This window comes from Trametes versicolor (genome assembly GCF_000271585.1).
Source record: "Trametes versicolor FP-101664 SS1 unplaced genomic scaffold TRAVEscaffold_7, whole genome shotgun sequence".
Taxonomy (NCBI): domain Eukaryota; kingdom Fungi; phylum Basidiomycota; class Agaricomycetes; order Polyporales; family Polyporaceae; genus Trametes; species Trametes versicolor.
The window spans coordinates 2,532,894-2,543,333 of NW_007360327.1; the positions used below are offsets into that span (position 1 = coordinate 2,532,894).

A 10,440-nucleotide genomic window follows, 5' to 3' on the forward strand; every position below is an offset into this window, starting at 1 on the left:
CGTCTCGAATATACCAGAAGGGGTCTGGGATGCGCAGCTAGCCCGGCGCCGTGGTCGCCTCCCATTGCGGTGAGCAATTTCGGCTGCTTCTTTCCATCGGGCCCAGGCTGATCGTGTCTGTTTCGAATAGGAGCTCTCAAGCGTGCACCGCCCACATTCATTCACGCTGTATCCGGATGGTCGTGCTGCCTCAATGCTCGGTACCTATCCCCGGGGCCCTTGACGTTTGACGCTCACTTTCAGTATAATGCTCGAATTGGTCGATCAACTGGTCAAGGAATTGGCCGTCTGTACAACGGGTGAGTGGCGGTCTACGACGATCCCTTGTTATGGATCTCTACACAGAAAGTACGATGGCTCATCTGTGCACATAGCTCCTCCCGAGGCCCGGTCGTGTTCACGGTAGATCCCACTACTCCTCTCGAGGTTCAAGTGCGTTCCTGTTGCGCAAGCGTACTTCGCGAGTATCTGCTAGCGCTGCCTGAGCGCACATGGCCTGTGCCATTTGCGGAAGGGATCACGGTGAATTTCGGGGTTGCTGCGGCGCCTGAATCATTTTTAACACGTAGGTTTTCAAAGCTGCTTTGCCGGTCGCGCGGCACTGCGTCGTCAAATTGAGATCTTCCAATCTCTGCGCCGAGTCACTCATATCCGTACCGCGGTGGGTCTCTGGTCGTGCGGTTGTCACCGAGACTGCGCTCACACGGCCTGAAATTATGCGGCCCTTTCGTCAGCATCGCCACCCAGTCTTTTCGTGACTGACGAGTGCTGCACATTGCAGATGTACGTGAATACGCTGACCCGCTCCTTCAAGTAACAGGCCCAGTTTACGAGGGGAAGTCGACGCCACGCCGTAGTCCATGGCACCTATGACACACGGGACTTTGAGTCAGGTTTGGAGGTATCGTACTTGAAGCTGCATAGGGCTGTGCACCGCGATCTAGAGCGTACACCGGACCACCCGACGCCTGTACACCCGGACGACTCGCACGGCATCGCCAGTTGCATGAGAATATTGTAAGCAAGCTGCGCAGTTAAGTCCCACCGCTCCGCCGCTAACTGGTGCGCTCCAGCCACCAACGTGCCTGGATTTCGATCGACGGGGCGGGCGCTGTTACGGAAAGCATTGTTCGGCGTTACGATCGTACATGGACACTTCTTCGAGCTTAGAAACGCTGTGAACTTGGCATACGCGATAATCAAGGTCCCCGCCGCTCGCCTAGCACAAATACCATACGAGAAACGCATTTACCGGCGGTCATGGTACGTTGTACTGCGCCGCATGTATGGCACTTTCCTACGGTGAGTCTCGTATCGTTCCAGATCGTTCTCAGAGCCTGACTTCAAATCGATAAGCCCTGGTTGCCCAGCCGCCTTCCGGGATCTTCCGCCGCGAGGGGATGGTTCGTCTAGTCGACGGACACAGAACTTAGTCCCCCCTTCTGCGACACGCATCCGGAACTCGCACGTCTGTGTTTGAGCGACAAGCAATGTATACCGGCTCCCAAGAGGAACAGATAACCCAAGAGTACGTCCATTGTGTACTGTACCAATAGGCAATCCCGCTCAATTTGAGCCTCCAAATCTAGGAATCAGCCAAGCTCGACCGTTTCGCATCACCGTGTTGCCTGCTGGCAACGCCTACGCAGATGCTGCGTAATCGCAGGTATGCAACCGTGCTGTTCTGTTCTTTCTTCGCTAACTCGTATGCTACGACGCATCAGCCGATCGCCTCACGGCGGCAGCCTTCCCTTGGTAGTGGTTCCTTCTCCGTGCGTGAGCATGCTTCTTCCATGCGTGTATTCCGCTCGGGAAGGGTGTATCGTGGTTCCAGGTGAGTCAAAGTTGTTTGTTAGTGGTACATGCTTGCCCACGGCGTCGGCCTCCGAAGTGCACAGCTTGTACGCTCATTGTCATCGGTGTGGAGCTCACTGGATCTATTCCGACGCCTGGCATCTGAGTTGCCCGCGTACATCGTATGCATACACCATCAGCCCGACGGGTATCATGGCGTGCATTCCGTACCTGGATTTGGCGGCGGCAGCGTAGTACGGCGCTCACAGGATGCACCGGCGTAGGAGACCAATAGGTATGCCCCATCACCTATTGTGTCGCTTTACGAAATTATTACTGACTGCGAGGCTTTCCACCGCTCTCAGCGAAGGCACATCGGGAAGATGGATTGTGGGAAGCGCCGCTCTCGAGTGTGGAATCAACAAGCTCCGCATGGAACAAGCTCGGCACGCTGCTTGCCGCGTCGTCCACTCGTTGTGCGGAAGATGTCCGCGGGATGTGGCTCGGACATTGTCGAAGACGGCCCACATCCCCGCCTCGCCTCGCCTGTTCTACCTCGTCCGCACCTCTGGTGCTGTCGGCATGCTACAGCGCGCGTCTCTGTACTTCCTCAGCATGTCCGGGCTCGCATCCCACACACTATGGCGAGCCTCTCCGTGATTCACAGTACACCGACCACGCTCCACGGTCAAATTCTCCCGCTGCATGCTCCGAATACGAGTGGGACACGTTGTCATGATCGAGACTGCGAGGTGTGCCCAGCGACGTACGTTAACCGTGCGTTGTCAAGATCGCGAATCACAAGGTTGCGCACACCTGCGGCGGCACGCGATTGTGCTACGTATGTGCGCTCTCACATCCCGCCACTGCTTTGCTAACCGGGATGTTTTAGTTGCTAGCAACCCGACGTCTCCATCGGCGACCGGGCGAGCGGGACTGTCATGCACACACCCTTTGAGTCGTCCTGTGCAACCGGGTCTAGGTCGTTGAATGTTTACCGACTGCCCACCTGCGTCAATGGCCGACATCCAACGCCGGTGTACCACGCGAGCCACGACGCGACGGGTGAGTCTTGTGCTGCTAGATCGAGCCCGATCGTGGGGCTGACTTCACAATCATTCTATGCACAGTGCCTCCTGTCAGGGCTAATACTTTGCGAGAGCCTGGCCGATTGGCTGGCACTCACGTAGCTGTCGGTAGGTACTCAAATCCAGCCTGATGTAGCCACCTCGGATGATCAGCCTGTGTCGCAGGTGAGCGGCTCTTTCTCAATCACGCGCGCTAGATCCTCCCAGAATTCGCGACGAGACGTATGCGTGCCTCCTCGTGCGGGCGATGGCGGAAGACGTCCTATGGCTGTGTGACACAGTTTCGAGTGTTGAGGAGTCAGTCTCGAGCAGGAATTAGGGCATACGCCTCCCGGAGGTCGGTGAAGCCGCGTCTACGGCCACTGATTTCAAATGGAGTAAATATTTCGCCTACTAGTCAACCTTCAGAGCATGCGATTGCGGCTGCAGCTACAGTGTACGTCAATCGACTCAGGGGCAGCAAGCAGAGTTATTGACCAACGTACAGAGACCACCCGGTCACGCCACGATTCCCATGCACCATCCTAACAGTGGCGACATCTCCGGGCTTTGGAATCCGCATAGAGCGTCGTTGCACGGCGCTGTCGGTTAGAATAACACAGCAGGACGTCGCAAGATGCATCAGAATGTGCCGCCCACGTTCCCTCGGTGAGCGTGTACATCCACTCCCGGGAAACGCGGTTTCTTCGAGAATGGGAGATCGTGGAAGATCCGCCTCGCCGTCCAGACTCTCCTCAACCGACTCCGCCTTCGTCCCGACCGACGCGTGCGTCAAAACCGCGGACGGTGCGCCGTCTACTGCCGTTCCAGTTGCCGGCGCGTAGACGGCGTATGCGGGCGAGCACGTCTTTTGCCATCGGCAGTTCGCTGCGGCCCGTAGGTCCCCTTTCGCGCGACGAGTGAAGCTCCCGTTCTCGAGCTGTATTCCTACATCTACATTCATGTATATCGTTCGGAAACATATATTTACTTCCTCGCCCGTCGACGACGCCGCTCCGCGCTGTAGACCACCACGCGGAAAGCCATGCCAGAGCCGCGCGCATGAGACACGCGAACAGATCGGAAGGGCGGGTCCCTATCTGTCGGGTAGCTCTCGCGAACGCGCAACACGGTCTTTGCCTGAACTACAAGCAGAGCGACCCGAGAAATAACAAACACCGTTCGCGAGATCGTCGAGAAGCACGCCTACAACCAGGGACACGCCAGCTGGCTCTGGCAACCGGCAATCTGTGTTTGCGCTCGTAATCGCCGCCCTTGTGCTCATGCACGACGCCTGTGGTGTAACGAGATATATTGAAGGTACGCGATACGAATACAGGCTCGTAGGAACGGGGCCCAGCATACTCTTACAGACACTAGTCTCGCGGATACGGACGCAGGATGTGCAAACACCAATTGCCGGGAGAGCGCGAGCGGAGGCCAGACAGCGAACATATGACGAGTCCCGACGTCTCGTACTCCGCTCCCCACATCTGTCACAGGTAAACCAGCGCGAGGCGACGGCAGGCCCTTCGCGGCTGTACGCTCCAGAACAAAGGCACGCCAACGTTGCTAGAACGCGCCACGGCAGCGTACGAAGCGAGGCGGAGGGCCGCGCCATGGCAATGCCCCGGCAGCTAACGAGTCCCCTGGCGACGTGTGCAACCCTAGCTGCGACCGAGAGACATCGTCGGATGCGGGTGTCGATGCGAGGCGGAGTCCACGCTCGTGGCGCACGCCAGCAGCCTGAAACGGGAGGTGGCGGACTAGGAGTCTGCCGGCGTGTGCGCGAGTGGTCTCGGTGCGCGCAGGGCAACCATCCTCGTCCATCGCGTCAGCCTGTTGCCGAGGCGGGGCGCCTGGGGGGCATGAACGCGCGCGTTTCTGCGCGCGGGGTGCGGTCGCACCAGACATGGACAAAACGGCCGACCTCGCAGGATCCGCGCGTACCTCTGCGAGCGGGTGCGGCGGGACGCGTGTGACGTGTGGGCCCGCGGACGCCCTGGAATTCGCGGATGGCGAGGCGCAATCCGCAATTTTGTGCCCCCGCGCGGCCGGCGCCCGCACACATCCGGACATGGCGAGCGTGTTCCTGCATCCCCTGCGGGGAGATCGTGATGTACGGATGCGCCGCACCGCCCAGCACCGTGCCATCGCGGTTTCGACGGAGTCGGGGACGATGCCGCGGTGGGAGCGACGAATCTCTGCGCGGGGCAGGCGGGCGCAGACATGGACAAAAACGTCGACCCCGTCCGATGCGCGCCAAACTGCGCACGACGGCGCAGCGGCGTCCGCGCAGTGCGTTGGTGCACGGCCGCCGCGGGGGTCGACGATGGCGAAGCGCAGTGCTCGATTCTGTGTTTTCGCGAAAACAACATATCCGGGCACAGCCCGCGTTTTCCTGCGCCCCCCGCGCGGAGACATTGCTGGCTCAATGCGCGGCGGTACGCTGCACATGACCGTCGCGGTTTTGAGGGCGCCCGGGGCAGCGTTAAGGCAGGAGGGGCGAAATACTGTGCGTGAGTGCGATAGGCGCCCGGGCCGCGGACATGGGCAAAAAGGTCGACCTCTCCGGATTCGCTCGAAAACGGGTCCAGAGGGTGCGGGGACGTCGGTGCGTCGTGTGTGTGAACGGCCGCGGTGACGACATGCCTGGGGGGACGGCCATGTGGAATGCGCGGGCGCGCCGGGAGCCGCAGACGTGCGAGGAGGCCTCTTCCGGGGACGCGGGGACGCAATCGCTGCAGACATGCACGCGAGGGCTGGCGGCGGGAGAGCGTGCGGGACCGTGCTGAGACGGTCCGCCCGTCGTGTCGCGCCGTTGCGCGTTCTGCATGGATGTGCCTGGGGCTTCGTCGGTGGCTGCACCCGTCGAATGGGTGCGGGGATCTCCATACAACGAATGAGGTGCTGGGATGGCGCGGGTCGAGGTCGGCGAGACAGAGGCATAGCGATTATCGAGTCCCCACTGGCTGGTGTGCACCAGAGATCAGAAAGGCTGGGGCGGGAGCTGCTCGGGACTGCATACCTCGCGGCATGCCACAGCGCGAGGGCGACAGCGTACGCCCAAGAGCGGTGTGTGCGAGGCTTTCGCTGGGATCCTAGACGTGTTAGCTAACGGCGGTAAACGGACATGAGTCGGGGAGTGTTCATTCGGCACTGGCAGAAAATGTTAACTTTGCGAATGTTTCCAAGGGGTATTCGACGCACCAGCTTGGCCCGCTGCCAACAGCGGAGTTATCGTGATGCACAGGGACTTTGTACGGGCGCGAGCGCGACACGAGCCCTCCACTTTAGCGGTACAGCTCGAGCGCAGCGACGGTACTCGACGCACACGGCCGATACAGATCGTCTGTACGCCTCCGAGCAAAGGTACGGTGCGCACACTGGATTCATGGGTGCGGCGTTCAACGCACGATGCAGAGTGCGGCGTGTATCCCACACCCCCACACCCAGTCCCGGCTCGACGAGACGGCGAAGGCAATGGATTTTGCTCCTCGCGTGCTGGAGCTGACGAACTTGAGGCGTCGCAAAGGATACTGACGGCCGTGCACGGCATGGATCGGTGGTCAGCGCACATCGGCGGCGGTGCCGTGCGCCGGGGCGTGTTCTGCACGCCGCAAACGGGGCTGCTAGCTTCTGGCTAGGCGTCGTTGTGGGCCTACTCAGAGAACGTCCGTGCGCGAGGGTGGAGCGCGGGATGCCCGAGTACACCTCGGCGCCGGTACAGCGCGCGCGCGAAGGCCTTAACCGCGACTGCAGATCGCGCACGACCGTCTGAATCTTCCGTAAGTCGGCTTGCTGGTCGATGGGCGGGCGTTCTGAACATGCGCGCGGTGGGGACTACTGCGGATGACACGCGCTGTACACAGCAAAGGAGACGACGGCGCGCACATCGTGGCCTATTTCGTGCATGTAAATGAATAACGTCGTAGTACAAAACGCATCCCTGCCATGCAGGATACAGCAGAAAGATGGGAGGGAAGTAGTACGGGCAGCGCCGCCCACCGGCGCACGCTGTGGGGCGGGGCGAACTCGACAGCACGGGCATCGCCCGACGTGGGGACATCGTCGTGGAACGTGTCCCGCCGCGTCCAGCCGCGTCCGCTGCTCTCGCCCACTCGGCATGCAGCAGCCTCTCGCCGCGCATGGCGTGCCGCTCTACGCGTCCATGTAGTCAGATCCGCGACCGCCGTGTCGGACCTCGCGACCAGCCTCACATAGCACGACGACACGACGCTCCGAGTCTGCCCCTGGGATGGCTCCCAAGACGACAGATGCGCAAAGGCACACACTACGCGGCTGGGACCAGGATCGGAGATGGGTGGGGCGGCGGTGCTATCGCGGAACGCACATCGTGCATCGCCCGGCGCTCATCTAGCAGATTCTAGCCCGCACAAGCGTAGGCGTGTACGCGAGAGGACGACGGACGACGGGCGTACCGAGCAGCAGGTTGCCAGGGCAAATAGGGAAGGATGTACGTACATTTGTCCGTGGAGGGTGCTGAGGCGGGGGCCTGCCCGGAACTGAGGAGGTATAAGAGAGAGCGAAGGACGAGGAGTAGGTGTCCATCCGACGACCCGGTGCTCCTCTCCTCTCTTCCTGCTCGTACTCGCTGACCGCGGTGGCTCGGGCGTCGATGCGCTGATAGGTGAGCTTGAGTTCGTAGAGTCGATCTCGCAGAGCTAACGTTTGCGTGCGCAGGTTGAGGCGGACGAACGTCTGAGGACGCGAGCGCTGGGTGAGTGGGCGACGTCGTTCACGGGAGGCTTCATGATACTAACGAAGAGCGTGCAACAGACAACGGGCGGATGAGAGAGGAGGGAGGCTTAGTGAGAGTGAGCGTAGGAAGGCTGGGTGCACCGGCTAGATAGCGTAGACGCGTGTACCCCTAACCCTCCACGTAAGATCTCCGTGAAAGTCGGAGTCGCCGCCGCGGCTCTTCGTCTCGGACCTCTCCTTTTCCTGGCTTATGGGCACACACTCCTTACGACACAGTCACTCCCTTACGACCCACACGCGGTACCGGTGCCGTGCATTTGCATACTATCTATGGGAACGGACTCACATATCATATTCGGGCCATCCTGGCAAACCCGTCGATGTAGACTTGTATGTACTCGCCTTATGTTGTACATCGTTTTCCCCACTATGCACCCTCTGTCTTGTACTGTGTAATCCACAACTCTACCTCGCTCGTGTCTACACCTAAATACAGCGAACTTGGTGCTTGATCGAGATCTGGATCTGGAGGCTCAGCAGTCTCCGCGCAGGCGCTTCCACTGACCTGCAATCCTTTCTCCTCCCGCGATCATCCTAGCTCTCGATGCTCATCCGAGGGCACGCTGCGGTCATTGAAATCCGATCTCTGCGGGTGTAATTGAGTTTCTGGGGTGTGATTGAGCTCGAACTGCGCTGGAACCGCCATCACCAACCGTTTCCGAGGCCCTCAGTACACTCGGAACTTTGCCAAACCACCTGCGTGGACGATGGTTAGATTCAAGGTGCGTTTCCATCTTCTCTATGTTGCACGTATCATGTTGACGTAGCTCTGGTGCTGCGATAGAACCGTTGGCTCCTCGTCGAGCTCCTCCCGGTACCCGCCCCCCTGCCAGGACGCGCGCCCGCAGGCCAGCCCGAACACGAACTCACGAGCAAGCAGATATGGGCCGCGCTGAAGCAGAGCATCATCACACACTTTGGGGACACAGGCTGGGGTGCGGTGGGGTCTTCCCTGACGAGTACGTTCATTCTCACATCCGTTCCCGGCAGTCACTGATCACTGCGAACACCTCGCCCATCAGTCAAGTACTTCTCGCCGCGGACGAACCTCTGCATCATACGCGTTGCGCGAGAGCCCCACAAGATCGCGTGGGCGGGTGTGGCCCTGATGACCGCCGTCGACGGGCGCAGGTATGTCCCCCATGTCGTGCACGTCTCCGGTATGTGTTATTCCCTGGACTGCGGCGAGCGGGAGCGCGACTGAGGGGATCTGCAGGCACAATAAAGCAGGCACAGCTCGCCGCTATTCGTCACAACCGCGAGATTGTAGCCCGCTACAGGGCGCGCGCGAAGCTGCCAGGTGCGTCTATTACAGTGCATTCCGTTTAATCAAGAGCCGGATTGAGCGAGCTGTGCCCAGCTGGCTACCAGGACTCGTATGAAGAATACTTGCAGATGAGCGCACAGGAGATCGAGGCATTGCAAGATTAGCGCGTACAGGTTCGTGCTCTCCGGATGTCCGCTTGATTTTTTTAATGCTTACTTCTACGTTTCTTCCTTCTCTAAAGTTTTGCTTGCGCGACGACCACCGCGCCCGCGCTCCCTTTCTCCCTCTGGACAGCGTCCTGCGCCGCCTGCCAGCTCTCCGCCCACTCGATCATCGCGCTCACCAGCCGGTCCACCTCCTCGACCGAGTTCTGCGAGTGCAGGCAGATCCGCACGCGGTCCGCACCCTTCGGCACCGTCGGCCACGTAATCGGTCGCGCATTCAACCCGCGCACCCGCAAATGCGCGGAAAGCGGCCGCGGATGCGGGGTTAGGACGGGAATGATCGGCGTCGGTAGCTCGGCGAGCTCTGTGGGGATGGAGATGAGGGATAGGGGAATGCGACGCGCGGCAAGCTGAGCGGTGAAAGAATTCGTGAAGTGTGAGCAGAGGCTGAGGAGTTGTGTGGAGAGCTGCTGTGGTGTTAGTGCGCCGGTAGTGTATGGGACGAGAGTGCGTACTTTTTGTGCCTCGCCCTCCTCCAGCATGTCGAACGAGCACTCCGCGGCGACGATGTTCGCGTTGCTCAGGGACGTGGTGTAAATAAGTGGCCGTGCGTAGTTCAGCAGGTAGTCGCGCACGAGCGGCGTGACCAGCAAAATCGCTGAACGCACAAGTCGAGTCAGTCACCCGTATAACGCGGAACATAGAGACTGACCTCCAGTGGCTGCGAGGGCCTTGCCAAACGTGTGCAGGCGCGCGAATATCCTGTCTTCCAACCCAAGGGCCGCGACAAGCCCTCTCCCTTGTGGACCGTACACCCCCGTCGAGTGCGCCTCGTCGACGACCACGTACCCATTCCCGTGCGGGAAGAGCTCCTCCACGGTCTCGACGATCTCCAGCAGCGGCGCGAGTGTCCCGTCCATGCTGTATAACGTCTCCACCGCGACGAACACGCTGCTCCCGCCGCTCACCAACGCCGGCCTGTCTTGGCGTAACCGCTCGAGCGCCACCCGCAGCGCGGGTATCGAGTTGTGCGCGAACGGCACCCGCGCGGCCACCCGCGATGCGCGCACCCCATCGTGCACAGACGCGTGGATGTGCTCGTCGAACACGACTGCATCCCCCGGTTGCGGCACGCACGCGAAGAAGCCCGCGTTCGCGTCGAACCCGGAGTTGAAGAGCAGCGCGGCGGGCGCGCGGAAGAAGCCCGCGAGACGCGCCTCTAACGCCGCGTGCGCGTGTCCGTTCACGAGCAGGCGCGAGCCCCCAGATCCGAGGACGTCGGGGGCGGCGGCGAGGCGCGCGAGGAAGCGGGCGCGGAGGTCGGGCGAGCGCGAGAGGGAGAGGTAGTCGTTTGTGGAGAAGTCGA

General features: G+C 60.7%; 4 protein-coding genes across 4 annotated transcripts in view; 2 read left to right on the plus strand and 2 right to left on the minus strand.

Annotated features, from left to right (window-relative positions):
• The first annotated feature begins 3,152 nt into the window (after window positions 1–3,152).
• On the plus strand, window positions 3,153–3,850 carry TRAVEDRAFT_29840 (uncharacterized protein). Its single transcript, XM_008040991.1, is given in 5 exon segments — window positions 3,153–3,318; window positions 3,356–3,361; window positions 3,377–3,391; window positions 3,397–3,469; window positions 3,508–3,850. The coding sequence occupies 2 exon segments, from the start codon at window positions 3,397–3,399 to the stop codon at window positions 3,783–3,785; spliced, it is 351 nt and encodes a 116-aa protein (XP_008039182.1). The 5' UTR covers window positions 3,153–3,318; window positions 3,356–3,361; window positions 3,377–3,391; the 3' UTR covers window positions 3,786–3,850.
• Window positions 3,851–4,695: 845 nt separating this feature from the next.
• Window positions 4,696–4,932, minus strand: TRAVEDRAFT_38277 (uncharacterized protein; the record flags this gene model as incomplete). Its single annotated transcript, XM_008041046.1, has 1 exon — window positions 4,696–4,932. The coding sequence occupies one exon, from the start codon at window positions 4,930–4,932 to the stop codon at window positions 4,696–4,698; it is 237 nt and encodes a 78-aa protein (XP_008039237.1).
• Window positions 4,933–8,350: 3,418 nt separating this feature from the next.
• TRAVEDRAFT_48988 (uncharacterized protein) lies at window positions 8,351–9,074 on the plus strand (the record flags this gene model as incomplete). Its single annotated transcript, XM_008041218.1, has 5 exons — window positions 8,351–8,365; window positions 8,428–8,602; window positions 8,666–8,803; window positions 8,860–8,943; window positions 9,004–9,074. The coding sequence occupies 5 exons, from the start codon at window positions 8,351–8,353 to the stop codon at window positions 9,072–9,074; spliced, it is 483 nt and encodes a 160-aa protein (XP_008039409.1).
• A 71-nt stretch (window positions 9,075–9,145) lies between these two features.
• The window catches only part of TRAVEDRAFT_126564 (PLP-dependent transferase), a gene marked incomplete at both ends in the record, with an annotated part of 1,974 nt that continues 679 nt past the window's right edge, over window positions 9,146–10,440 (minus strand). The window contains 3 exons of the mRNA XM_008041749.1: window positions 9,146–9,544; window positions 9,590–9,732; window positions 9,787–10,025. Of these exons, the coding sequence (XP_008039940.1) occupies window positions 9,146–9,544; window positions 9,590–9,732; window positions 9,787–10,025 (781 nt within the window). The remainder of the gene's footprint in view (window positions 9,545–9,589; window positions 9,733–9,786; window positions 10,026–10,440) is intronic.

Bases quoted from the DNA above. Each gene is read 5' to 3' on its own strand.
- TRAVEDRAFT_29840 (XM_008040991.1), top strand. From the start codon at position 3,397: ATGCACCATCCTAACAGTGGCGACATCTCCGGGCTTTGGAATCCGCAT. The intron at 3,470-3,507 runs GTTAGAATAACA...AAGATGCATCAG, and splicing joins GTCGTTGCACGGCGCTGTCG to AATGTGCCGCCCACGTTCCC.